We start from the raw sequence: 27453 nt of genomic DNA on the forward strand, positions 1-27453 counted from the left end.
ATGGTCACAGAGGTCGTGTGGACAGACCGAGCCTGATGCACTGTGGGTGGGCGGAGCAGCTGGGAGGCGGGGTGGATATCCGGGGAGGGGGTAGACTAACAACAACAAGGTAGTAAGCAAGATGGCAGTCGGGGCACATGAAGGGTAAAATAAAACAGAATATCTGTATATTTCCCCACGCACGATTCCTCGAGGGTGTACATACGACAGAATATTAATTCCATTGTTTATGAATAAGGAAATATGTAGAATAATCGGATGGGATCTCTCTTAGTAGTGTCAATCGAGCTGCCAACTCCGTGAGGTTCTATTAATAAACCTAAAATAAGTTCTAAATCTGAATCTTATGGCCCCCTATACACCACGGATGAGATCTGTTTATCCTTTCCTTGGATTAACTAGCAAGGGTGACTTTGGGGGAGAGCTGCAGTTCATTTAAAACAGAAATGGGTTGAGGAATGTTTGTGCTCTAGTACCTGCCGATTTTTGGTCGGGCCTAAACATGTGTTCTCTTCTAGACCTTTTGCCAGTGGGCTTCGAGACCACCCTTTGTTTACCATTGGTTAGCTTCATTGTCACTCATTTGCTTGCTCCTTATTGGTCAGTTGCGTGAGCGTCTGTTATTAATTGCCCTTTTCGAATGGTCACCCCCACCACATTTTGCTACTAGAAGCTGTGGTGATTTATCTGAAAGAGAGCCGGGCCCTGCTAACCAGACATAGCACTCTTTCCCTCAAAACTGTAAATGTGAATTGACACATCCAATTGGCAAGTACTTTACACCACTGTAAGGCCCTACTATATTATACTAGTGGTACCCAAAGCAGGATTGTAAAAGGGGCACCAAGGCTGCAGCACTTATTGTGCCACCTTGAATGACCTGAGTGAAACCAAAGTCTGCAGGACTGCCATGGCACCCCTACACAAGCAGCTTGCCTGCTTGAGTTCGACCCTGCCCACATCACAGGTGATAGTCAACAATAGCAGTAATATATGGCAGGCCTTCTATAGCCCAGGAGGCAGGGTCCAATAAATTATATGTGTGGAATTTTATGTGTAAGCATATGTTGCCCTATGGTAGCATTTTAACGTAATCCTACCGCTATCTGTAGGATAACATGGGCTGGACAAGGGACATACCCAGATGACCAGCTCCATTATTGAATGGGCGATTTCCTTTATGTTTGGTGCCAAATACTGTGTTTTATAATCCTTGACACAATGGTCATGTTGAGGTTTAACCAGCATGTACCTAGGTGGCACTTAAGACCGTGTGCACCCAGTTGAACCACTGTTCTCGGGCCTTGGTGGGCATTGTCGAGGGTCTACTGCCAAGACAGAGATCTGACCTCATGCTTGGAAGTGTGTGCCATTCTCAGAGGTCAGAACCACAGGCCTGTTTGCACAGGAGGTAACACATCCACCCACACAGGAGGGCTAGCGAATGGAACCATCACAGCGTGAGCCTCAAAGGGTTTACCCCCGCTGCTGGACAAAGGCACTTGCCCCCCACTTGAAAACAAAGCCCTTCCCTGCCCTAGGCACTGTTATTGCAGGCGAGTGTGAAAAATCGAAATTCAGGAGGCGTACACTTTCCTGAGGCTGACCACACCTCTAGGGTGCTGCATCTGAAATATACAGGCGAGGATGGTTTTAGCCATTTTGAGTTTAGTCTAAGAGGTAGGTTCTGACTAGTTTAGTGATGTACACCCATCAGATGTGGTCACTAAAGGGATGGATTAGCAACAGGACTAGATGCTCATTGGCTACTAATTCTCACACCACTACCCCCGCTAAATCAAGGATTTAAGGGGCGAATGTTAGATTCGACTTGATACCAAGAAGAGACCCGTTTCCACGACACGTCGTGACTCCATGAAGAGCGGCGCAAAGCTCTGCACCTGTGGTAGCCACTCTGCACCTCCTGGATTTTGACTCGACCGAGGCAAGAGACCAATACCAACAGGAAGGTGAACCCCTATGCAAACTCCAGACTTCACAAGAACTCCCTTGGGCTAGAGGAACTAGTCGTCCGGCACAAACCGCAAACTCCACGACTACAATTTTCAGAAGCAGGTGGCTTCTGAGAACTGTAGTCCCAACCCCCAGAGAGGCTAAGTTTTCTACATCTTTCCCCTGTTCCTCTGGAAGACGGTTTCATAAACCTCAGTGCTTGCAAGTAGAAAGGCTTGTTGGTGGTCAGTCCGACTACTAGAGGAGGGATCCACCTAGTGGCTTCATCATAAAGATCCTGCATTTGTTTTCACCCTCTCTTGGCACACCTGCCAGTACCAGTTGCCGCGGATCCTGTTCAGCACCATGGATAGCCCAGACCACCGCTGCAATCCCCTAAGTCAGGAAAAGGTTTGTTTGTTTTTTAGTTTATTTATTGGTATTTTTCAGTTAGCATCACACAGTTTCAGAATTGAAGATCAAACATTAAGTCAAATTAATGTGCATCATCTCAATAAAAAAAAAACACAGTAATATAATATATGTCCAGCTTCTGGTTTTACAGAGTGTCTATCCCATCATATAACCTGACTGCAAAAAAAAGGCAATAAAGTTATGTGCGCCTGGATGACCGAAGTGGGGTCTTCCCCATCATGACACCAGTTCTTTATAACAAAACCCACACTCGGGAGGGAGCAATCAAGAACACAATCAGAGCTCCCCATCCTCGTGCGGCTCATAGCCAGGTTATCGCCTCTTCAAGTTTTGATGTTCCAATTATGTTATGTGTTAGGTTATAAATTTATACAGCGCACGATTACCAAAAGGTGTCTTGGCGCTAACAAACAGGGAAGCAGGCACAAGGGATTAATCCGTGAACAGCCAGGTTTTCATGGCTTTCCTGAACAGTGTCAGAGAGGGAAGATTTCTGATGCTAAACGGGAGGGAGTTTCAAAGCGTGGTAGCTCTCACCATGAATCTTCTGCCGCCCCAGTAAGACTTAAAAAATCTCTGGGAAAGTATCACTTTTGCTCCTTGTGATCTCAGACATCTGTTTGGGGAGTACCAGTGCAGTGATCGTCTTAGGAACTGAGGGCCGGCCCCTTGAAGTGCCTTGTATGTAATGCACAGGGTTTTAAACTTGATCCGTTTTATTATTGGCAGCCAATGCAATCTTTGGATATGAGTACCCACAGACTGGAATTTGGGAACCCCCAAAAGAAGTCTGGTGGCCGCATTTGGATCATTTGGAGCTTTTGAGTTGTTTAATAAGTACCAGTTGCCGCGGATCCTGTTCAGCACCATGGATAGCCCAGACCACCGCTGCAATCCCCTAAGTCAGGTAGTCTGACCTGCCTGTACACTTCTGGTCTAAGGCCAGCTCCTTGCTTAAGGTCCAAAGGGTTTTGCACAACTTGCACCACCAGTACCTTTTTGCTAAGTTAGCCATTTAAAGACCGCAAGCCTGATTGACAGCTCAGTTTGACAGCTAAAGTGCACCTCTGCACCCGCTCCCCTCATCCAGGTAGAATTGTGGTAGCTTTTTTTAATTGGTCTAGAGACTTCTGAGAATGAAACTCTGAGTGAGTTCCGTTGAACTCACTCTCCAAGTGTCTGATTTCATATATGTGTTTTTCCTATTGACTGCAATGTTAATGTTTTATACTGCAAAATATTGATTTATTCAATGCTTGCAAATTGATAACTCTGGTTATACATTATGTATCGTCTTTTTTTTGGTGTCTAAAGATAAATAAAAAATCAGAGCTAATTTTCAAAATTGATTTAGGATTTCTCTTGAGTTGCAAATTACTTGTCGTTCATAATGGTGATGTGAAATTCTTAACACATGTCCCTGTAAGTAGCCTGTCTACTCTTTGCCACTCTACCAGGATAGAGCGATGGCGTACAAGAGAGTACCCGGGGTCGATCTTTGTGTACTGTGCTAGTATTACATTGTAAGGCACCTCTGCCCTACTACATAATACTTTAACTTTGTAACAGCTTCCTTCCTCTTCGTGTTTGTTTGTCCCTTCCCTGAAGCATGGACACATTACTTGAGTGCTTCAACTGCTGTAATTTTTAGACACTACTCGTTTATTCTTCGCGTAACGCTTTTAACCACTCTTCCAGAGTGCATCTTTTTCAGCTGACTCCAGCGGGTACTGCTCCCCCTCCAAGTTTCTTTGTTCTTTCCCACCCAGCTGCCCTCCCACCTCTAAGATGCTTGCCCCAACCACATCCATTTTGCTAGCCTTCACCGTTGTGTTGCTTGCTAGTTCCTCATCTGTGTTGTTTGCCATCTGTGTTGCTTGCCCCCGGCCACCCTCCCTTGTCTGTGTAGCTTGCCCCTCTCCGTCCTTCCTCGTCTGTGTTGCTTGCCCCTGCCCGCCCTCGTTTGTGTAGCTTGCCCCGCCCACCCTCCCTCGTCTGTGTAGCTTGCACCGCCCACCCTCCCTCGTCTGTGTAGCTTGCACCTGCCCTCCCTCATCTGTGTTGCTTGAACCGCCTGCCCACCCTCCTCTGTGTTGCTTGCCCCGCTTGCCCACCCTCCCCTGTGTAGCTTGCCCCACCCGCCAACCCTCACCTGTGGTGCTCCCCCCTGCCCACCCACCCTCGCCTGTGTTGCATATGCCCGCCCTCGCCTGTGTTGCATATGCCCGCCCACCCTCGCCTGTGATGCATGCCCCTGCCCGCCCGCCCACCCACCCTCACCTTTGTTGCATGCAACCCTTGCCTGTGTTGCTTGTGCCCGCCCACCCTCGCCTGTGCTGCTTGCACCCCTGCCCATCCTCGCCTGTGCTGCTTGCCCCCTGCCCACCCTCGCCTGTGCTGCTTCCCCCCCTGCCCACCCTCGCCTGTGCTGCTTGCCCCCCCTGCCCACCCTCGCCTGTGCTGCTTGCCCCCCCTGTCCACCCTCCCCTGTGCTGCTTGCCCCTGCCCACCCTCACCTGTGCTGCTTGCCCCTGCCCACCCTCACCTGTGCTGCTTGCCCCTGCCCACCCTTGCCTGTGCTGCTTGCCCCCGGCCCACCCTTGCCTGTGCTGCTTGCCCCCGGCCCACCCTCGCCTGTGCTGCTTGCCCCCGCCCAAACTCGCCTGTGTTGCTTGCCCCCACCCGCCCACACTTGCCTGTGTTGCTTGCCCCCACCCACCCACACTCGCCTCTGTTGCTTGCCCCCACCCACCCACACTCGCCTCTGTTGCTTGCCCCCACCCACCCACACTCGCCTCTGTTGCTTGCCCCCACCCACCCACACTGCCTCTGTTACTTGGGCCCACCCTCGCCTGTGTTGCTTGCCCCCACTCGCCCACCCTCGCCTGTGTTGCTTGCCCCCACCCGCCCACCCTCGCCTGTGTTGCTTGCCCCCACCCGCCCACCCTCGCCTGTGTTGCTTGCCCCCACCCGCCCACCCTCGCCTGTGTTGCTTGCCCCCACCCTCGCCTGTGTTGCTTGCCCCCACCCTCGCCTGTGTTGCTTGCCCCCACCCTCGCCTGTGTTGCTTGCCTCCTCCCGCCCACCCTCGCCTGTGTTGCTTGCCCCCTCCCGCCCACCCTCGCCTGTGTTGCTTGCCCCCTCCCGCCCACCCTCGCCTGTGTTGCTTGCCCCCTCCCACTAACTTCTTGGTATTGCCACAGTCACACCTGTTTGTTATCTGCCAAATGGCACTCCGATTATAAACCTCCACCTTACCTCATTCGCATTGCTATCATCTTAGATTCAACCAAGGGTGTCGTCATTTTCAAGAATAAGTTTAAATACCACCATGTTGATCGATGTATTTTAGACTGCCCGGCACCTTTTCCGCGTAGGCTTCTAAATCCTTGCTGAATGCATACTTTCTGCCTGCAGTATTGGTTTGGAGCATTTGCATGTTTTGCATCTCACCTCCACGAAAGATTGGGCCAAAAGGCGGGTTAAGCGTTCATTGCCCACTCCATTTAATTTCCAGGCACAAGTACCTTGTTCACTAGCTCCGAGTACTGAAAAGGTTTGTTTGTTTTTTAGTTTATTTATTGGTATTTTTCAGTTAGCATCACACAGTTTCAGAATTGAAGATCAAACATTAAGTCAAATTAATGTGCATCATCTCAATAAAAAAAAAACACAGTAATATAATATATGTCCAGCTTCTGGTTTTACAGAGTGTCTATCCCATCATATAACCTGACTGCAAAAAAAAGGCAATAAAGTTATGTGCGCCTGGATGACCGAAGTGGGGTCTTCCCCATCATGACACCAGTTCTTTATAACAAAACCCACACTCGGGAGGGAGCAATCAAGAACACAATCAGAGCTCCCCATCCTCGTGCGGCTCATAGCCAGGTTATCGCCTCTTCAAGTTTTGATGTTCCAATTATGTTATGTGTTAGGTTATAAATTTATACAGCGCACGATTACCAAAAGGTGTCTTGGCGCTAACAAACAGGGAAGCAGGCACAAGGGATTAATCCGTGAACAGCCAGGTTTTCATGGCTTTCCTGAACAGTGTCAGAGAGGGAAGATTTCTGATGCTAAACGGGAGGGAGTTTCAAAGCGTGGTAGCTCTCACCATGAATCTTCTGCCGCCCCAGTAAGACTTAAAAAATCTCTGGGAAAGTATCACTTTTGCTCCTTGTGATCTCAGACATCTGTTTGGGGAGTACCAGTGCAGTGATCGTCTTAGGAACTGAGGGCCGGCCCCTTGAAGTGCCTTGTATGTAATGCACAGGGTTTTAAACTTGATCCGTTTTATTATTGGCAGCCAATGCAATCTTTGGATATGAGTACCCACAGACTGGAATTTGGGAACCCCCAAAAGAAGTCTGGTGGCCGCATTTGGAGCTTTTGGAGTTGTTTAATAAGTATGCCGAGATATAGCGCATCACAGTAATCTAATCTAGAGAGGATCAGAGATGTGACCACCCTAGTCCTGCTTTCTGTGGGAATCAGTGGTTGGATTTTTTTTATGGCTTTTAGGATAAAAAAACTGAAAAATGACACGGATTTAAATTGAGCTTCAAAGTCAAGTATCTGATCTATAATCACACCCAGATTTTTCACTTTTGGAACCGGGATAGGTGCTGACCCTAAATCATTTGGCCACCAGATTGATTAGTGACCATGAGGGGGAGAATTTATCAAATTTAATCACCTCCGTGTTCCTGGAGTTTAATTTAAGACAGTGGGAGCTCACCCAGGAGCTAACTGCTGTCATACAGTCCCTAAACCTGTTTAATGGTGGTGAAGTGTTTTTGGCAATGGTAACCACAATTTGGGTACCATCTGCATATGTTGTTAGTGCCATCCCAAAAGATCTAATAAGGGATGCCAGTTCCAAGACAGAAACATAAAAAAGAGTGAGACTTAAGGAAGAACCCTGAGGAACTCCGCAGGGAAATGTGAAAGATGAAGATGTCAATTTCCCCAAGGCCACCAATTGTATCCTATCCTCAAGAAAGTAAGATAACAATATCCATGCCTTTCTGGAGATGCCCAGCAAATTAAAAGTTTTTAGCAGGGTTTTATGATCCACCGTATCGAAGGCTGCAGACCAGTCAAGCAGCACCAGGGCAGCAGCACCCCCTGTGTCCATGACTGTTCTAATTTCGTCTGTGGCCTTAATCAGCACCGTTTCGGTGCTGTGCTCTGATCTGAACCCAAACTGCGCCTCATCCAGTAGGTCAGGCTCTAGTAAGCACGTGGTCAGTTGGTTATTCATAACTTTTTTGACCAGTTTAGCTGGCACTGGGAGACGCGAAATGGGTCTGTAATTTCCTGGATCCAGAGCATCAAGATTAGCTTTTTTTTAGAAGAAGCAGGATTGAGGATCTCTTCCATATCGAAGGGAAAGTGCCTTCTATAAACATGGAGTTGAAAATGAGAGTTAACCTTAACCCAAGTACCTCTAGGGCTTTTTTAAATATCAAGGGTGGAAGCAGATCGTAAGGGGAGCTTGATCTTATTTTAGAGATAAGGATCATTATCTCAGCTACTGTTACTTCTCTAACTTCAGCAAAAATGGGGTCATTAGGACATGATACCTTTGACGTGTTATGTTTCTTCAAATTTGAATGTGCCCCATTAGCGTAGGTGGTGAAAATTTGCTCATCTTTATTTTGAAAATGCTGGGCTAGATGGTCACAAAAAGCCAGTGAGTGGTTGCTCCTTTCTCTAACGGGGGGCGTAGACAGTTTGGTCTCCACTCGAAAGAGTTCTTTGGAGGAGTTTTCTGCCTCCTTATTTCCTTCAAGAAGTAAATAGCTTTGTCCAATAGGATCAGTTATTTATAGCCTGCTATTAGTAGTTTGTATTTCCCCAATTCTTGTTCACTATAATTACTTGTCTAACAACGCTCCTGTCTTCTAAACTCCTGTTTTTTTCTTGTCTAAGAGTGTCGGTAAACCAGGGGGCGGATGGAGTATTCCTATTACTTGTGGACTTTTTGAGGGGAGCGAACAGATTGGCCGTATCTATGAGCCATTCATTAAAATGAACAGAGGCTAGTTCAGGTTCTTGTGGACCCATTGTTGATGTTTGGGTAAGCTGATCATTAAGCTGGTTGCTATCAACCTGCTTCCAGTTCCGATATGATCCTATTGATTGGTTAGGTTGGTCCTTGACTGGGTTCTCAAGCTCAAATATGATAGCGCTATGATCAGTCCAGCACTCTGGTTGAATTTGCTTAATCTCAAGGGCATTATGGTTAGAAAAAATCCCATCCAATGTAAGGCCAGCCTGGTGAGTAGGGCCTTTGACCCTTTGATTTAGTCCAGCAAGTGTCATAGTATCAATTAGTGCAGTGGTATTTACATCTGTGTCTACTTCAAGATGTTAATTAAAATCACAAAGTATAGTGAAGTTATTTTCCAGTGCGCAGGTTTCCAGCAGTGTATTAAAAAAGGCAAGGGACACGTTTTTCTTTTCCCCTGGAGGATGATAGACTAGTATTCATTTAAAAGAAAGAAAGTTGGCAATTTTAAAACTAAAAGACAATAGCTCACAGTTTGTCGAGGGAATAGTTTCAAATGCCACTGAGTAGGTGTCTTGATATATAACAACAAGACCACCACCCTTTTTATGCTTCCTGTCATGTCTGAAGACTGAGTAGCCTGGAGGCACCGCTGAGCAAAAGTCTGGCCCTGTGCCCTGATCAGCCCATGTTTCAGTGATAAAGAGCATATCCAGACGCTGAGCATCAATTAGCTCAGAAATGTCTAATTTATGTTTGTGAACTGATCTAACATTTAAAAGTGAGCCTTGAGGTATGTGTTTGTACTTAGGGGTATTGCTCCTACGTGGCCCATTATTCCAATGTATATTTTGTATGGGTAGGCTGTGGTTTAGTTTAAAACCACAATTATTACATTTCATTGGCCTGATTGTATCTAAACATTCAAGAAGAATGTGTATGCAGCTTCCATCAGTATTCAGTAGAGATTGATTTAGTCTTTTTAATTCATGACTTGTATATGTAATAAATCGGGCAGCATTTCTGATGCTCATCGTGGACTCAGCGTAGACGGGCCTGCCTTTGGCTCGCCGGTGGCGCGCCCGCTGCGTGCGTCCGGTTTATCATGCAAGTTAAATAGGGAAGGAAGAGCACTAGACCGATAACCCACCCAGCCGGAAGTGAGTATGGCCCTTGGGGAAGGGGTTATATCTCTCCGCACAAACGGCACGAAAAGCTGCGGCGAACCGGAGACATACCCAGGAGGGATCGTGGTCAGGAAGAGATTAGAAATGCAGCAAATTAAAATGGCAGAGTAAAACCGTAAGGTTCAGCTTTGTTACTTAAATAAAATCAGATTGTAGAATATAACAGCAATGTCCCCCCGCACAGTGAAGAAGCTCGTCCTCACCTCTCTTTGCCCACTTTAGGTATGCTATAAGATTTTTTTCCTCCAAATATAATCACCTTTATTTTCTGTACATTGATGGTCTGATTGTTTACCATAACATACTCCCAAGCAGCATTAAAATGAATTCTCTAAGCCCTTTTGAGTTCTATCAAGTCAAATTACATGATCTAGGTTGAGAATTTTCGATCACCCCTGATTTGGGGGGTACATACCTGCAATATCTATAGATGTTTTGCTACAAATGAATTATAATACGGTCAGACGTGGCAACAAATCATACTAACTGGGCCTTCACCCTTCTTGTCCTCCTTCCTTTCCTATTACGTTCTCTTACTTGCCTACAAGATACTTCTCAAACAGTGTAATCTGGTCATACTGGAATGCCGTACATGCTACACAAAATGACCAGGTCACTTCGCATATTGTCCTTTGATTGTAATCCCAAGCATAATAGTTGAAGGGGTGTTGTTTTGCTATCTAATGTGACTCTTCATTATTGTTCACATACATGACTGTTTTAAAATTTTAAGGTGAATCCAGCCTCACATTATAGGATTTAAGAACCTTTAGCGTTGGCTCAATCACTGATCATGTATCTCGTACCATTCTTTTTCTGTCACTTTGCATGAAAACGTAATCAAAATGATTTGACTTTTTTTTAAAGCGCTGTTTAATTCCCCTGCAGTTTGGGTTATCTGGAGCATGTATTTTGACCCAGGTATCAGTACACTGACAAATCATTGGGTCCCGTAAGTCACTGCTCATGTCTTGCAACCTTAGCGTTCTCTTTCCACTATAACAAAATCAGACGTAAAGTCCACAAGCATTTGAAATAAGTGGTTGTCACAAAATAATTGGTTGTCACATTTTTTTGTGTATTTTTACTGTAGTCAAGAAGAAGGTGTAAAGTAACAATCTGTTGTAAACATTGATGGTCTGAATCCCATTTGGTTGAGCGGGAGCTCCTCTTCGCTAATAATCCTGACTCAGTTCTGGGAGGGATCACCTACGCCAAAATGTATATACCAGACTTGAGCAAAGTTACCAGGCGCTAGTTTGCCCGATCCTCCATGGTCCATTCTTGTGAACGGGAGAGAATACTCCCTCTTCAGGTCTTAGGCAATACTGGCGACCTGAATGTTGCGAAGAGTAATGCCACCAGAATATTATCTGTCCAGTTCTCTAGAATAAAGCTCATTGGGCACCCAATATTGGCCACGAGCCTTCCCGCTTTCAGATTCTTTAGAAGTTTAAAAACTTTACTCTTCCTGATGGTAATCCTAGCTACATCAGTACTGTATCCGGAAATGTAATCTCTGACATACAGACCAGACAAACATTTTATGCAATTGCCTATCTCTATCTTACATGTATAGTCCTCTACCTTCATGCCAAACCCTTTGTCATGTAGCTACCACATCTTTTGTTGTTTTCAGCCATTACAAGTGTATCTCCTCCATCCTCAGCCTCTGTATTATCTATCTCTTATTACAAATGGCTTTTCATATACAACTTTTGAATTTTTTATGCACACATTTTCGCACTGGGTCCACTAAGGCGACATGCTTGGGCAATTCTTTTCGGTAACTTTTTAGCTTTTTTGTTCCATTACACTGGTTTATGTGTTGCTCTTTGCAATGGCAGTGAACTTTTTCAGTTCCAAATTTTCGTGTATGTACTTTGCTATTTGTAATCCTCAAGGTGGTTAAATTGGGGTTCATTATGTTTTTCCTTGCATTCATAATCCCTATGTTCAGTTCAGAAGCGTTTTCACGTTAGAAAGTTGTGATCGTTATGAAATATGGTTGATATTTGTTTGTCAGCCTGTTACTCATTTGGTGAATGGTTCCTGGTCTCTCTAGAGTACTTTTTGAATGTCATTTTATTTTGGTCGGGAAACGTATTCTTGAGATAAGACTTTTAAAAAAATTAAATTACACATTTTATTTTGTAAACAACTTGTGTTATGAGAAGTGATTGTCAAAGGTGAGAAGAATAAGATTGTTCCATCATCTTTTGCAATTATTACAGCCTAACCCCACTTCACACTAAAGTACAAGTGTGTTATGACAAGCCCTCTGCTGATGTATCTGTGGTATTTGGGCCCTAGGCCCTTATACTGCTAAAATGAGGTGACAAGGACACAGTGTAGTTGGTTGGTTAACTGGCCCTGAGCACGTGCGCTCAGCCCTTTTTATTTAGCAGGGTCATCTGACTGATGACGCCTGTGGTGGGTGGGTGTTAAGTGTGTGACAACACGCTGAACACTAGAACGTATCCAGCACAATACTACATCCCTCCCAAACTTTAATGAAGGTCCAAACAAAATGAAGTCCGAACCTGTGGGAGAGAATACAAAATTGCAAACCAAACATAACTCAATGCAGATGACTTCCACATGGTCTCTGCGATGCTGGTCATCTGCCGGCGAGGGTATCCTTGCAGCCGGTTAGTTCTCCTTGGCCCAATGTTCAGGTGCCCTGTGGATGTGCTCCTTTTGTACTGGCACCATGAAAGTGTGCTTTACAGTCCCTTTCTTCTGACACCGCAGTCAGTGAAAAGTGCGGATGGAATAATGGTGGATCATTGGTGTGCTGCTGTCCACTGTATAATCCTGGTTGAGGTGTTTTCTCCAACTGGTGGCTGTCTCCAACAGGATCTGCAGTTGCAGAATATCCCTCTGACGGATACCCCTCTCTCGTGGGTGTCCCCTCTCACTGGACGACCCGGAGGCCCTTTGTTGCCAGGCTTCCACAGGACCCGTGGGCTGCCGCCTTGTCGCTCCAAACGCGCTGGACGAGTCGCTAAGGGTCCCTTCTCCATGTCCGAAGCTCCACATTAAAAGGGTGTTGTTGGCACTTGTTCTGTTGCATGCTACCATTGTTCTCCCTGGATCTCCAGAGCAAGCTTCAACGGTCCATCTCTTGTTTCGGGATCCGCTGCCCCCGGTGTCCCTGAGGCCTCTGCCCCTTGGATTGCCACGGTTCTGTGTCCGTTCCATCCCAGAGGTGGTTGTTACCAATGGACCGGCCTGCTCGCCTCTGGCGTTTCCGGGTGATCTTCGGGTTTGCACGTAGATGTGTACTCCCAGTGGTGTTGATGCTTTCCAGGTACTGTGTTCGGATGTCCATGCATCTTTTCACTTTTCCCCATTGGGTGTTCTCCTTCCGGTGTGTGTTGTGGTGTTCCGTCACGCACACTTCTTTGCTCTTCTCCTTTCCTCTCTTCTTCCTTCGTCGTGGCATCGTGCCACTCCGTATTGGTCTTCTCTTCCTTCCTTCGCGACTCGTTGTTGTCTTCTATCTGGTTGATCTTCCCTCACCAGGCGTTCCCGTGTAGCGTGCACTCTCCCGGGGCCTCCCTGGTCTTGTCCTCCCCTAGGAAACAATCTTCACATCCATCTGTGACTGGACCTGTTGTCGCAACCTTCTCTCGCTTGATTACTTATGACCTTTAGTTGATGTAGTTAGACTTCGCTTCAGTCTTCTTCCTGGTCCTCTTCGTGGACATCTCCTCAGTCGTTCTCTTCACCAACGTCTTCTCCGTTCTTCTTGTCAGATGTCTTTGTCAGATTTCTTGGCTCGCTGACTTCTTGCAGGTCAGCATCATCCTTTCGACCGAACTGGCAGGTCAGCTTCTTCCTCCTTGCGACCAACTGGGTGGTCGGCTTCTTCTTTCTTGCGACCAATGGATGGTCGGCTTCTTCTCCCTTTCGACCAAACTGGGTGGTCGGCTTCTTCCTCCTTGTTTCCAACTGGGTGGTCGGTTCCTTCTTTCCTGCGAGCAACGGGGTGGTCGGCTTCTTCTCCCTTGCGACCAAACTGGGTAGTCTGCTTCTTCCTCCTTGCGACCAACTGGGTGGTCGGCTTCTTCTTCCTTGCGAGCAACGGGGTGGTCGGCTTCTTCTCCCTTGCGACCAACTGGGCGGTCGGTTTCTTCCGTCTTGTGAATCTTCATGCTTCTGGTGGTCAGCGCAACCGCTCCATCGTATCTCCACAGTTGCAGTGCTTCGGCGCGCTTCTGACTGCGCTCTCCTGCCCTTTCCGTGACTTGCTGCTTTGGGCAGCTGTCTTGTAGTCTTGCTTCTGCGGTGATTACCTGTGGCCACTAGGCATCACCGCACTCTCAATCTTCGGCCCTGGCAGTCTCTGTTCAGCTGTGAGATAGCCTTCACTCTTCCATTGGTTACACGTTGCCTCGGGGCATGTTCACCATGAGGGATATTGTTGTTCCTCCCTGGGAAGTTTCTTGCCAACACATCCTCTTTGCTATCAGATCACATGCACTCTGTGCATTCTTTGAGTACACCAAATCCCTTTTTGGATGTGGATACAGGCCTCTATAAGTCTCCTGCTGCTTTGTGGTGTCTCTCCCTTTTGTCATCACCCAGCTCTTGGCAGCTTTCATGATGGGCTGATTTAGGTTGCACACTGCTGACTTCTGTTTGCTGTAGGCCTGTCTATAATAATGTTGTCAGGCAAAACGCGGTATTGCAAATGGACACTGGGTGGCGATGCAGGGCTTGTTATGGTGGCCCCGCCATTTTACTTTCTGGAACTTCGCTGGGTTCCGTGGTGCTTGTCCTTGTGTCCTGCCTTCGCAGGTGTCCCGGAGGTAGAGGAATGAAGGGCAACTCGTAGCGGGTGCTTCCTCCTTTTGAAACCAATGGCCTCAAACGGCAGACACTTTAGTGTTCCTGTGAATGCCGCCTGGAGCACACGTGCGCAGCAGGGGCCTCAACACTCTCTCCTGTGACTTTTCTCGTGCACTGTGAATCTCCTATGCATGCTTCATCACCGCAGGCGGCACTTTATGACAGAATGCAGCCTGTAGCCTGCACACCGCTGGAGGCCCTTCCACCGAACGGCGGCGGCGCCGCCCATCTCTTGGTAAGTCACTTTATTCTCCTTGTTTCAGCCAGTGGTGCTGGGGAGGGGGAGGCACACCGGCTACCCCTGTGCCTTTTTCCCTGTCTCCGCGGCCGCGGGCTGCACACCGTCACTTCACACTGCCCCCCCTCACAGCAGCATCTCCAGCACCACTCGCTGCGCGGGAGAGGGGCGGTGGCTGGCTTCAGTTCGCGGTGGCCTAGTCTGTATGACCACTGGCGCCCGCTGTCTCCTTCTCGAGACTCCCTCCCGCAGCAGCCTCTCATTCCACATGCTGCGCGGGGCGCGGAGAAGGGCTGGTGCTGCCTCCAGAGTCTGCCCGCTAGGTTCGGGGCAAGGTTGCTTTCCTCCCGGGGGCGGTGGAGTCAGAAGCAGCTCAACGCTCCATACCTTTTGCCGCAGGCTCACCTTCTTCCTCAGATGCGGGGTAAGCTCCCACGGGCCTCCAGCTGGTTGAGGTCGCTCTACCCTGCAGCTCCTCGCTCACTCAGCCAGCGAGCCGCCTGCCTGGTGGGTCATCGCGGCCGATGCGGGTGGGCTACGCTCGGCTTCCTCACGGTGAGGGTCACTTCACAGGTGCTTCGCAGCCCCACGACACCTTCTGCTTTCTCGGGCTCACCTCCTGCCCAGCTGATGGCAGCCCCTGGGCTCATCACACGCCGCGCGGGCATCTCAGCGGCCGGCGCCGTTCACGCAGGGGGGTGTGATACCACCCAGCAGCTCTCCCCCTTTTTCATTCTTCTGCTGGGCTGCTCACGCACGGGCACAGCCCCCTCGTTGCCAATGTGGTATTTGGGCCCTAGGCCCTCGTACTGCTAAAATGAGGTGACACTGACACAGTGTAGATGGTTGGTTAACTGCCCTCAGCACATGCGTTCAGCCCTTTTTATTTAGCAGGGTCATCTGACTGATGACACCTGTGGTGGGTGGGTGTTAAGTGTGTGACAACATGCTGAACACTAGAACGTATCCAGCGCGATACTACAGTATCAACTCCCAAATGTGCATTTCAAGACTTGCCAGTATAAGAAATGTTTGTTTCATTTAACACAGGTTTAAAAATATTATAGCCACAACAAATGTCATATTTTAAGAGATCTATATTAGCATAAAGGCAGAATAACCAGCAGACACCTAAAAAATAATTTATAAACAAGGTATATATGTGATCCTTTTTATGTTGCTGATTGCTTTACCACTCTTTTGAAATGTATTTCAGCTGGAGACCTCAATCTTATCGACAATGATTTTGATTTTGGAACTAAAACAAAACACACTTGGTCGCCAGGTGCCCTCATGTATTATGGCAGAGCCGAGCTACCGTCCTCTGATCACAGGTAAGACTAAACGTTGTTCTTTGCTAACCTGTCTTTAGGCCTTAAGGAATTTCAACAAGGTTTATATGCGTCTTACAAAACATCAGGTATTTAAGAATGGCTTGTCAACAATGTTTTGTTTTTCATTAAAAGCGGTTTTGCAACTGCAGAACTGTCATAGTGGAATTCTTTTAGTAAGTCCTTTAAGACCAGATGAAATGATCTCTAGAATAGATATTCTATTTTTTTGCAAATAGTCTTATTGTATCTTTAGCTGAGTATCTACAGTGCGACAAAAGGTTGCCTTATTGGAGAATTTCATATTTGTGCGATATGTTCTCATGTTTTTTTACTATGCATTTGTACTCCTCGCATGTGGATTTCAGGAAATTTCACAGGATATTCATTAAATGAGAACCCAATTAGTGGCACTCTTGTTTTCGCAAAGTTTTTTTGAAATTCTTGTTATGACTCAATTTTTTTACTGCTTCAAATGCATCAAATCTGTCTCAGTGACATGTACCTTGACCGCTTTGATACCTATCTTTCACAGAATGCCATGTCACTTGGATTCACATTAGACACCACCCTTGTGGTATAGGTTATTTAAACAACTAACACGGCCTTGTATAGGCTCTCTCTTCCAAAAAAAAGTGAAATGGTTTCCTCCAGAAAGTGACTTGCTGTCCAAGACATTATGCTATCACATCTGGATGGTGGTAAAGTCCTGTTCCATGGCCTCCCATACTCCACATTAGCCTCTATGAAGGAAATCCATCATACTGCAGCAATTCTCTTCCAGGGCCTGATGAAATATGATCACATCACCCGTGTCCTGGTGGAATTCCATTGACTCTGCCTGCTGTTCCACAATACCTTCAAAACCAACTGCATCATTTACAAAGCCATCACGATTAACACCCCACTTATCTTGCAGACATCCTCACCAACTCTGGTGGCTCTCGGCACACTTGCAGCCAGAACACCATCAGACTGGAGACTAAAATTTGTAAAAAAATTAAAAATGAGGCTGTAGGTCTTTTCCAACTTTGCATTCATCCATTCAAGAGCACCTCCCCAAAGGTTCTTCATTTCAGGAAAGAGTTGAAGATGCACCTCTTTAAAGAAGACTACATCACGATACAGTAATAATAGACTTCTGCTGCCTCAAACCAGTTGCCTCTCCTATCACTCATTGACTGTATGCTTGCCGTTAACCCTGTACAGGACTCCGGTGCCTTTAGGCTAGGTTTAAGCTACACAAATAACACATACATAAATACAACAGGGTTGGATTGACTGGTCTCTGGAGCCCTTTTCCTCAGTTTGCTCCTGCATGCCCTCTCCTTTTGTCTCTCCATGCACGGTTTGTTACTGAATAGTACTCTTCCATTTTTCACAAATGCAGTTATTATGTCCCTTTCAATAAAATGTCATCCTCTCATTCGTCTTCAGCAATGTATGTGTATTTTTGGCCAGTGGCGGCTGGTGACATTTGAAAGTGGTGTGGCGTAACATTATTGTTGTACTGCACTACGGGTAGCGAGTATAGCGAGCGAGGTCGAACAACCTACGTGGGGTTTGAGGGCTTCCCCACCAAGAAAAGTTTGAAAAAAGAGTGGACAAACAGTGCATTTTTAAGCAAATTTGTGGAAACAGGAAGGTTAATAAAGCAATTAGTGCTGGCTGGGCCTATTAAACAGATCGGTCACTGCACCTCCCCTCCCCTCAATTCACACAGCTTTGCTCTTGTACCTTCACCCAGCTCCACAGAGACCCATGCTCACTACAGGTGTACATACACCTCTCTACTGGGGATTGCCAAGTAGACAAATACACAACTAGCAAGCAGACACATCTCAGTCTTGAAACTGTAAAGCAGACACCCAAACGGATCTTATAATAGGAATTATAATGCAGACAAATAGTCAGACACTCAGCCTCCTCCCCCCTTCCATCTCATATGTTCAAGGTTTTATCTCTGAAACCCCACACTGCATTCTAAAAGCCGGGAGGTAGTTAGGGGTATGAGGCATTAAAATATGATTAAATAAATATAACCATTACTTTTCCATTAACATATTGCACGTTTTATAAAATGGTGCACTGTTAAACATCAATACAGGTACAACCCCTTAAGTCTGCCTATTTCCTGCCCATTCTCTGCTACAGGGTTACACCAAATCACTCCACAAACACTGGCGAATATGAAACATTATGCAATGTGATTGTACCAGGATCACACCTTGCATCAATGGGTACTGAAATGGTGTTGATGTACAAAGAGGAGAAAAGGGAAAGCAAAGCACTGTGTCCCTTACTCCTGTATGCTGCGCGAGCCTCCGTGCTTCTGCTGTGACACAAGCACTGCAATTTTGGAGCAGCTGCAATGCCCACAAATGACGGCTTCTATCTTTTCTCTGTATATTCCCCCCTTCCCTTCGAGCAGAGCCATGGGCTCAGGGGTTTAGATCCTTTTACCTTATGCACTTTTAGAAGACAGATTATGCTGTCGTGTTTTTTGGGGCATCGCTCAAGGAGCCCTATTAGCATGGTTTGTGCGCACAGGTCTCTGTGGTGGGGGAGAGACGTCCACGTGACACAAAGCACCACAGTGACCACACTTCTACCAAGAGGAGCGGTCTCAGCACCGCTGCCCCATGAACACATTCCTTTGCTCTTACTGTGGCACAAACTTATATAAATTGTACGATCAACCAAAGTATATACATTGTAATTTATCAACGCCTGTGACAACACAAATTATACTGTCCGTCACGGTTCTTGGTGAACATCGTAAAGCATTTGTTGCAGATTGTTGCAGGAACAGATTAATTACTATTTTAAATGTTCCACAAAATTATTGCTATAATGTGCATAAATAACATCAATGTTAAATAAAAAAAATTATCAGGAACAGAACCCCAGTTTCAAAACATTTGCTGCAAAAACCATACATCTTCGGTTTTTTTCTACGGAGACACGATAAATCTCCCTGAACATGAATCGGCTCTCAATAATAGAAAAGCAAATGGAAAAGTATGAATTTAAATGAAATAGGAACGGGTAATAAAAAAAAATAAACTCACCGTCCGGAGAGACTCTTTCCCGATTCCCGCCTTCCTCTTTTCAAGTCCTGCAGCACGTCATCACAGGAAGGCGGCGCAGCAGGCAGACTCCCTCCCCTCCACCACTGCGATTTTGATTGGGGCGGCCGGCTGCCCCAGGCTACGTCATTTTCTCTCTGTATGCTGCTGCAGCAGCATACAGAGAGAAAAGGGAGAGTGAGTGTGTGGTTTTACGCGAGGGCAGGGGGAGTGGCTTGGGGGAGTGGCTTTCCCACTGTAGTTAATACTGTCTGTTTGGGCGGCCTCATGGTGCCCAAACAATCAGTATTAACAACAGTGGGCTAGCCACTCCCCCAAGCCACTCCCCCCTGCCCTCGAGTAACACACCGCCCACTCTGACTCAGCTCTAAACCAGGAAGGAAGTTCTGCTTTCTCCCGTGCGAGAATGCAGAAACAAATCACAAATGGTAGTTATATTAAGGCAATAACTACCATTTGTTTCTGCCTTCTCGCACGGCGAGAAAACAGGGGGGGCGGCGCCCAAACGCCCCCATGAAGTAACCGCCACTGTTTTTGGCCCACATTTCAGTTAGCCAAGTGTTTCTTTCGTTTTTTTGTACTCTCTCTGCTTGGTAAAATAGTTTTTCTTACTGATGCTGCTGGCTTATTCTACTCTGAGTACACTGAGGCCTGCTAACTAATACTTCAGTGTCAGTGCGCTGACCCCGTAAAGTGTATGTTGAATTGGCTGTATCCAAAGGGAAATGTCTAACTTAACTGTAAGTCCTTAGTACATGGTACTCAGGGCACGTAAGCTAGAGGGGTACCTCAGGGAATTGCAGCACTGATTGTGCCACCCTGGAGGTCCACCAAGTAAAACAAGTCTCCTGGTCACCACTGCAGACTGGTAGAGCAGTTCTGTACTGATGGCCCGACTTTACCATCAAAAGCAGTGAAAAAATCTCCTTTTCTCCGTTGCAGCTGTGTAAGTCACACCTTGACAGGCGTAACGGGTCCTAGGGCAGGGTGCAATATATGATACTGGCATGACATGTAGTTTACATGTCCTGATAGTAAAAATGCAAGACTGCCATATTTACTGCGGACAGGGTTGGTCTCCGAATAGGCATGTGCAGGTTTACACACTGCCCCCTCAGCCGTTCTAACTCCTGAAAAGTGCGGCCAAAGTGGGCATTCCAAGGTATCAAACAGCTTGGTACATTAAGCACGACTTGAATCTCAAATCGAAATTAATGTACCTTGTTGCTGTGTGCAGCTTTTGCAAAGCCTCTACTTTGTTGCCTTTAAAACTCCTGTGCCTTCCCAGGCACACATGTAGCCTGTTCCATGAGGTAGCTTTCTGCCCTCCTGGGGCGGTATGCCAACAACTCTCAGGAAGGGGAGCAATGAGGGATTGCGGGCGAGGGAGTTGTTACCCCCCTCTTGAAGGAAGCCACATGAATTTTAGCCCAAAAGCAGGCTTCAAAGGGAAGCTGCCTTTGAAGGGCAAATGGGTAACATTTGGTGGAGGGCGGCCCGATTGTTTAGTCAGACAGGCTGTCACGGGGAGCAGAGAATGGAAACCAGTTGCAAAACCGTAATTCCCAGGGGCATGTAACCCTGAGGCAGCCACACCGCAGGGGTGGTCTAGTGAGGTCCTCACCATCTTGGGAGTGGGCAGAATGGTGCATCCTGGGATGGCCAACGCCACACTCCACCGGAAGTGGAGACCAGGAAGGAAGGAAGGAAGGAACTGGTTAGCCCATTGGCTACAAACCGCATACTACCCCAGGGACATTTTCCAACTATATAGTGGGCACCCCTGGAACCCTTACCTCAAATGTTAACTGACCTGGAAGGAGGACCGAAGAAGGATTGCCCTGCTGCACAGAGGGGCCAGCACCTGGACAGCTGAAGGCTGCACTTGGTGGCTAGAGAAGCGAGGGACTTTTCCTGTGTGTCCTGCTCAAGGAGTAGTTCTCTCCAGAGCCCAACAAAGCCTAGAGACTCTAAGAGCCAAATGACTGGCCTCCTGTTCGTAACAAAAGCACACAACAGCAGAGAAAGCCTGGTGAGGCACATTGGTAGCCCAGAGATTTAAAGCCTCTATCACCGCCGCTGTGTGGTTCCTGGGACCAAGACCCAATGCACAAAGTCACTAAACACTGGAGTGCTGTCAGAGAGGTGCTGGGACTCTCAGAGGATGAGCTATTGACTCCGGAAGGATTGGCCTGTGACCACAACACAGGGCAACTGGATTTCTGCCAGCCTGGAGATGGCTTCGTGGGATGTCGACCCTGTGACCAGAATGAATGAATGAATGGGGATTTGTAGCGCGCAATTTAGCCTAAGGGCATCAAGGCACGTAAAAACAGATATGAACGCGTCGGGTCTCAAAACACCGGGTCCATGGTTAAGAATAAGCCTCTCGGGAAAAGCCAGGATTTCAGATCCCTTCAGAAGAGTGCACAAGATGGTTGTCCTAACAAATGAAAGGGGAGGGAGTTCCAGAGCCTAGGAACCAGTATGGAAAAGGCTCTGCCTCCCCATTTTGCCTTGACAAATCTAGGGACTACTAGAAGATTTTTGATGGAAGACCAAAGGGCACTGCTGGCTAGGTAGGGAACTAAGAGAGACCTAATGCCCTCTGGGCCGGACCCATAGATAGCCCCATGGGCAAGGCAAAGAAGCTTGAAAGAGATCCTGGACTGAACGGGCAGCCAGTGAAGATCTTTCCTGGCCAGGGAGACTGAGGGGAGCCTAGGAAGATTAAGGACCAGCCTGGCCGCGGCGTTCTGGACCATCTGCAAACGGTAAACAAGACTCTTGTTCATGCCCGCATACAGTGCATTACAATAATCGAGTCTTGAGACCAGAGCAACCGTGGCTTGCTTCCTTGCCTCAAGAGAGAGATCAGGTCCGATCTTTCTGAGGGTCCTGATGATACCGCAGCAGGTGGACACTGTCCTACTGACCTGACGGTCAAAGGAAAGTGCGGTGTCAATCAGGACACCCAGGTTCCTGGAAAGTGGGAAGGGAGAGGACAAGTCCCCAAGGCAATCCGGCCACCAGTCTTTAGACCAGCTATCCTGGCCACCCCCGAAGATCAGGACCTCGGTCTTTTCTCCATTCAGTTTTAGGAAGTTTTGGACCATCCAGCGGGAAACGGCCTCCATGCACGATCTAAAGTTGAGGGCAGAGTCATTCACTGACTGTGTTAGGGAGACCATGATTTGTGTGTCGTCGGCATACGACAACACCTCAAACCCATATGATCTCACTACCCTGGTAAGTGGGGCCACGTAGATATTGAAGAGAATGGGACTTAAAGAAAATCCCTGGGGGACCCCACACTGCACAGGGATTGAAGGGAACAGATAATCTCCCAGTTTCACCCTCTGCTCCCTTTGATGGAGAAAGGAGGCTAGAAAACTGAGGACGAGGCCACCGACACCTATCTCCCTTAGCCTGGAAACCAGGACAAAGGGTGACAGGGTGTCGAAGGCAGCCGTCAGGTCGAGTAGGACCAAAAGAGTTCTATGGCCCCTATCGACCTTCGAGCGGATGTTATTGGCCACTACAGTAAGGGCGGATTCCTTGCTGTGGGCTCGTCGGAAGCCATGCTGCGAACTGTCAAGCAAGTTCGAGTCATCAAGAAAGGTGGTAAGATGATGATTGAGATGGACTTCCAATATTTTTGCAGGGGCCGGTAGTAGAGTAATAGGGCTAAATTTTTCAAGACTCTGGGGTCCAAAGAAACTTTCTTCAAGAGTGGCTTAACCACTGCCAGTTTCCAGGAGAGGGGAAAACACCCTCAGTGATGGCAAGGTTAAGCACCTCCAGAAGGGGAGGCAGAATCACTTCCCTGCAAGACTTCAAGATTTCCAACGGACAGGGGTCCAACGGGGAACCAGATTTTATATTATCGAGGATAAGATTTGTCTCCTCTAGGGAGAGAGGAGGACAAGAAAGAAAGCCAGATCTGGGTTGAACAAACTCATGCGCTATAGTGGCCGGTGGAGGGGGAGGAGAGGAGTCTAATTCCCGGTTAAGGAGTTCCAATGAGCGGTAAATATCAGCAATTTTGGCGTGGAAAAAGGAAGAGATTTTATTACATAACTCCTGAGATTCAACAATGGTATCCACCCTCTGAGGAATAGAGAGGGAGTCAATGATCTTAAAGAGATCCCTAGAGGAGTTTAAAGAGGTGGTCAGATTAAGAAAATAGGCCTTTTTTCCTCAATAATGGCTCATTTATATTCCTTTAGGAGAGATTTATGTTGTTGTTTGTTTTCAGTGGAGTACAGGTGGGCCCGCCAAACCCTCGCCTGTTTTCTAAAACCCTGTCTCAGTCGTCTGAGTCTATCAGAGAACCAGGGTGCGGAAGGGCTCTTCCTAGCAGAATAGTGTTGCTTAGCAGGGGCTAGGATATCTACAGCCTCATTGATAGAGTTAATGAGATCTGTTGCAGCTAAGTTGGTGTCTCTATTAGCAGAGGGTCTGATGCTATTCATGAACGGCGCAAGTGCTTCATTGTCAATGTCCCTAAGGTTCCTTCTGAGTTTACATTTCTTGGGGTTCAAACAAGAAGGAGCATTGTGCTGGATTTTAAGCTCAAAAGGCACTGCCAGATGGTCTGACCAAGCCAAAGGAATAGGGGTATCAATCTTTACCCTGGGATCGCTAGAGAAAAAAACGTCCAATGTATGACCCACTAAGTGTGTCGGGCTATCCACTATTTGGGTCAAGCCACAAGCACGCAGAGTTTCGATCAAAGACCGAGTGTCACAAGAGGTTAAGTCCTCTAAGTGAAAATTGAAATCCCCCAAGAGAATGAGATTAGATCCATCAATGAGGGGTTCCAAGAGCCTCATCAGGTCTTGACTAAGGGAGGATCTAGGGCCAGGGGGTCTATAAAATAAAATCCCAGAGAATGAAGCAGTAGGAGTAGAATTGATGGAAAAATACATGGCCTCAAAAGAATCAGCCGGGGAAGAGAGGTGTTCAATTCTGCAGATGAAGGAACCTTTGTGGAGTATACCCACCCCGCCTCCTCTTCATCCAGTTCTATCCAATCTGGTCAAGGCATACCCCGTTGGAATTGCCTCTACAAGGTCGGGACCGGAAGAGTCTGAGATCCTGGTTTCGGTAATAAATACCCAGGAGGGCTTTCTCGATGACACAAAGTCCCTAAAGGCAATGTTATTTTTAATCAGTGATCTTGCATTGATAAGAAAGGCTAGTTCCGTCTTCGAGGGAGCGGATTTAGGCGCCCCAGTATCCGGAGATATCGTCCTGGCAATCCCTTTACTACAATGGGCAAGATGACAAATACCACAATGTAGATAAGGAAGGGCATCAGGGAGTACAGTGAGCTGACAGGATCTCCTAGGAGATTTAAGTGACAAAAGAGTATGGGTAGAGTAAAGATTGCTTACTTGAGGTATAAGAAATCGGTGACCAGCCCCCTGGCGCGTACTCAGCGCGGACGGGCGCAGGCGGGCTAGTCTTTGGTGCGCGTCCGCGGAGCACAGAGAAAGCCATAGAGTTCTAAATAGGGTTGGGCGTGATTGTGGCGCCCCACGTGACCCGCAAAGGCCAGTGAGGGCAGAGACAGCAACTGTATGCCGGCGCCCTCCACAGCAATCGGAGAAAACACGTGGTGGACCACGGCGCCGGCAGAAGAGCGTACGACAGTTAAGAGCTTGTACAGGAGCGCAAACAAACACAGTTTTTAAAAGTGCACAGCAAGGATTTAAAAGCAAAATTAGCTGTGAGGCATCGTAGTCATGCTCTCGGCGAGTGAGACCACCTCACCCAGCTCGGGGACCGAGTAAGCGAGATCCCAGTCGACCACATTGCATCCGCAGTGCCTTGAAACATCTTCAGCATCCTCATCTCTTGCATCAGGACCACACCATCGGAATCCATTGCAACATGGATAAAGTGTCTGGAACAGCTTGAAGGCTGCTATTTCTGTGGAGGTAACTGTTTCTGAGAACCTTGCTGGTCCCCCTGACTAGCTCCCTGCCAGAGTTGGTCACCCCAAGTAACTCTACTCTACTGCATTGACACTTGTCCAACATTTCGAAGTGTACATTTTTGGAATTTGATAATGCTTGCTCATGGTTTAATGAAATGCATTGATTTAATATGTCTTGTAAATTATACATCTCCAGAACCCTTCAGTGGATCTTTTTAGTTTTGGTGTCTAAACTCTTATAAAAATGCAGTCTGTTTTTTTAACTTGGTGTCGTAATACTTGAGTGTTGTCACGATTTGCTCTTCGATTGTTTTGGTGCTGTTTAAATGTTTACGCTTGTTCCTTTGTGTACGCCTTGCTGCTCAGAGCCACAGGTACCTAGGGTTGAGCTGAAGGTTAAACAAACAAAACCTAAGGGTTCTAAAGGGGTTGGTAAGTGCATTACACCCCTTTTATTTCAGTCTCCCCAATACATTTCGGGCTAGGCAACACCCTTCTTCAATGGCTAACATTTCATATTTCATCAATGCATCTGTAGAGGTTTGTGTATGTTAACACTTCTGCGTTAGGTTCTTGGTATTTTTGCCCACTATCCTTGACATCATATGTTTATTTTTCTGCTGTGATTCTGGACACCTGTATTCTGCCTCACTTCTGTTCCTAACACCACTGTTACACAATGTCATGGCGATGACTGCAAAATCTGCTGTCAGATCACTGCCCAAAGAGGTAGCAACATTTTTGTGACTCTGGCACAACATATCTATTAAAGCCAGGAGTGTAGATGAGTTCACCGTGACCTATCCTATGTTGTAGGACTGCATTTCTGTTGGTAGTGATTTGATGGAGAGTTTAGGTTCTCATGTAGTGGCAATTTGACTAAATCCATCATCATATGTTACATCATTAAGGAGTTTGAAAGGGGTGGCATCATTATTTCCCCGCAAGAAATATGTGTAGGTCTATTCACACCTTTATTCAAGAGAACAAAGGAGCAGTTATGTTTAGAATTCAATGCTTGACTCTAAATTGTAGTTGCTGTAAATTGTTCATTTAAAATTGGTATCTGATTCGAGAATAATTTCATTTTCAAATTCAGACCTGTTTTAGCTTTTGTGGAGGTGGAAATCCAAGAAGTTGATGTCACTGCCCAGGAGAGAGTTCTTCAGGCGATTTCCACCACACAGGGGCCTCTGGATGCCACCGTTGTGGTGCAACTACTTAACCCAACGCCTGAAGAGAAGAATGAATTTCCAGAAGATCTGAGCTCTGAGTTGATAGACGCCTTTCAGAATTATGGAGTCATTATTCTGGTCAGGTAAAGGGGAAGTGTATGAACCGTGAAATCATGCCTACTCAAGTTTCTATTCAATATGCAGCACTCTGACATATATCAAAGATGGCAAAATGTGCTCACAAATTAGTGATTAACTATTATACTCTTTTGTAACTTTATCTGTTAGTCGGAGATCACAGTATTATGTATATAAACCTCTTACGAGCACAATGCTTTGATTATAACACAATCATGTTTGATGGTATTCATGAGTTCATAGTAATGATTTGCATATCACTTCCACTGCAAGGTTAGTTCAGTTCTTAATTGGTAAATAAAGAAATAGAGGTGGATGCCCAAAGTTAGCCTGCTGCCAACACTGCAGAATATCAGTTTGCCGTATATAAAAGATACCATGTCTATTCTTTGTTCCACCACTCTACCCTCCTTTTATCTCACTAATGTAGTTTCTTTTTCATTCCGGCCTCCACCCTTTGTCACTGCTTCCAATTCATCGCTTCTTCCTTCATTCTCCCTGTTTTGCTTTATTCCTTTTTTCCTAGTTAAAGTCCAATAATGGAAAATAAGTCCTGGCACCCAAATGAGCGTAGGCGCACACCACCTGTAACCTCCCGCACAATTTTAACCTTTTTTTAGTGTTAGTCTTTACCACTAATTAATGAAATCAGATTTGATATGCTTTTTTTCTGAAACTTTTCATAAACATTTATCTCTTGTTCTTCCCACTAAGGTTCAGTGTTGGTCAGATGCTGGTAACATTCGCCGACAGCAGGACAGCACTTAATATTCTCGATTTGGATGGCATGAAGGTACTATTTAATTTTGTTTACATTGTTAACTTAATCTGTACTGTAATATTACCGCTGATTAGACAAGACCTCTCTTTCTTAACGTTTCTTGTCTTGTTGAGGAAGAAAATAAGAGTAGCATTTTTAAATCTGTTTATGGGTTAGGAACAAATAACTATATAATCCATTGTTCTATGTCTGTTGCAAAGAAAATAAAGATGGCCATCTGGGGAGGTGTGTGTTTGTGTAACATGATCTGATAAGTTGCATCAGGTCTACAAGTTGAATATGATTATTAAAGAACAATTTATTTCACTT

The 27453-nt window shown here is 46.6% G+C and overlaps 1 protein-coding gene across 1 annotated transcript in view; it reads left to right on the forward strand.

Annotated features, from left to right (window-relative positions):
* Positions 1-27453, forward strand: part of SYNJ2 (synaptojanin 2) — a 745535-nt gene that overhangs the window by 615609 nt on the left and 102473 nt on the right. The window contains exons 18-20 of the mRNA XM_086927319.1: positions 15903-16020; positions 26150-26368; positions 27078-27156. Coding sequence (XP_086783445.1) covers positions 15903-16020; positions 26150-26368; positions 27078-27156 — 416 coding nt within the window. The remainder of the gene's footprint in view (positions 1-15902; positions 16021-26149; positions 26369-27077; positions 27157-27453) is intronic.

The sequence above is a fragment of the Lissotriton vulgaris genome, chromosome 6, assembly GCF_964263255.1.
Source record: "Lissotriton vulgaris chromosome 6, aLisVul1.2, whole genome shotgun sequence".
NCBI lineage: Eukaryota > Metazoa > Chordata > Amphibia > Caudata > Salamandridae > Lissotriton > Lissotriton vulgaris.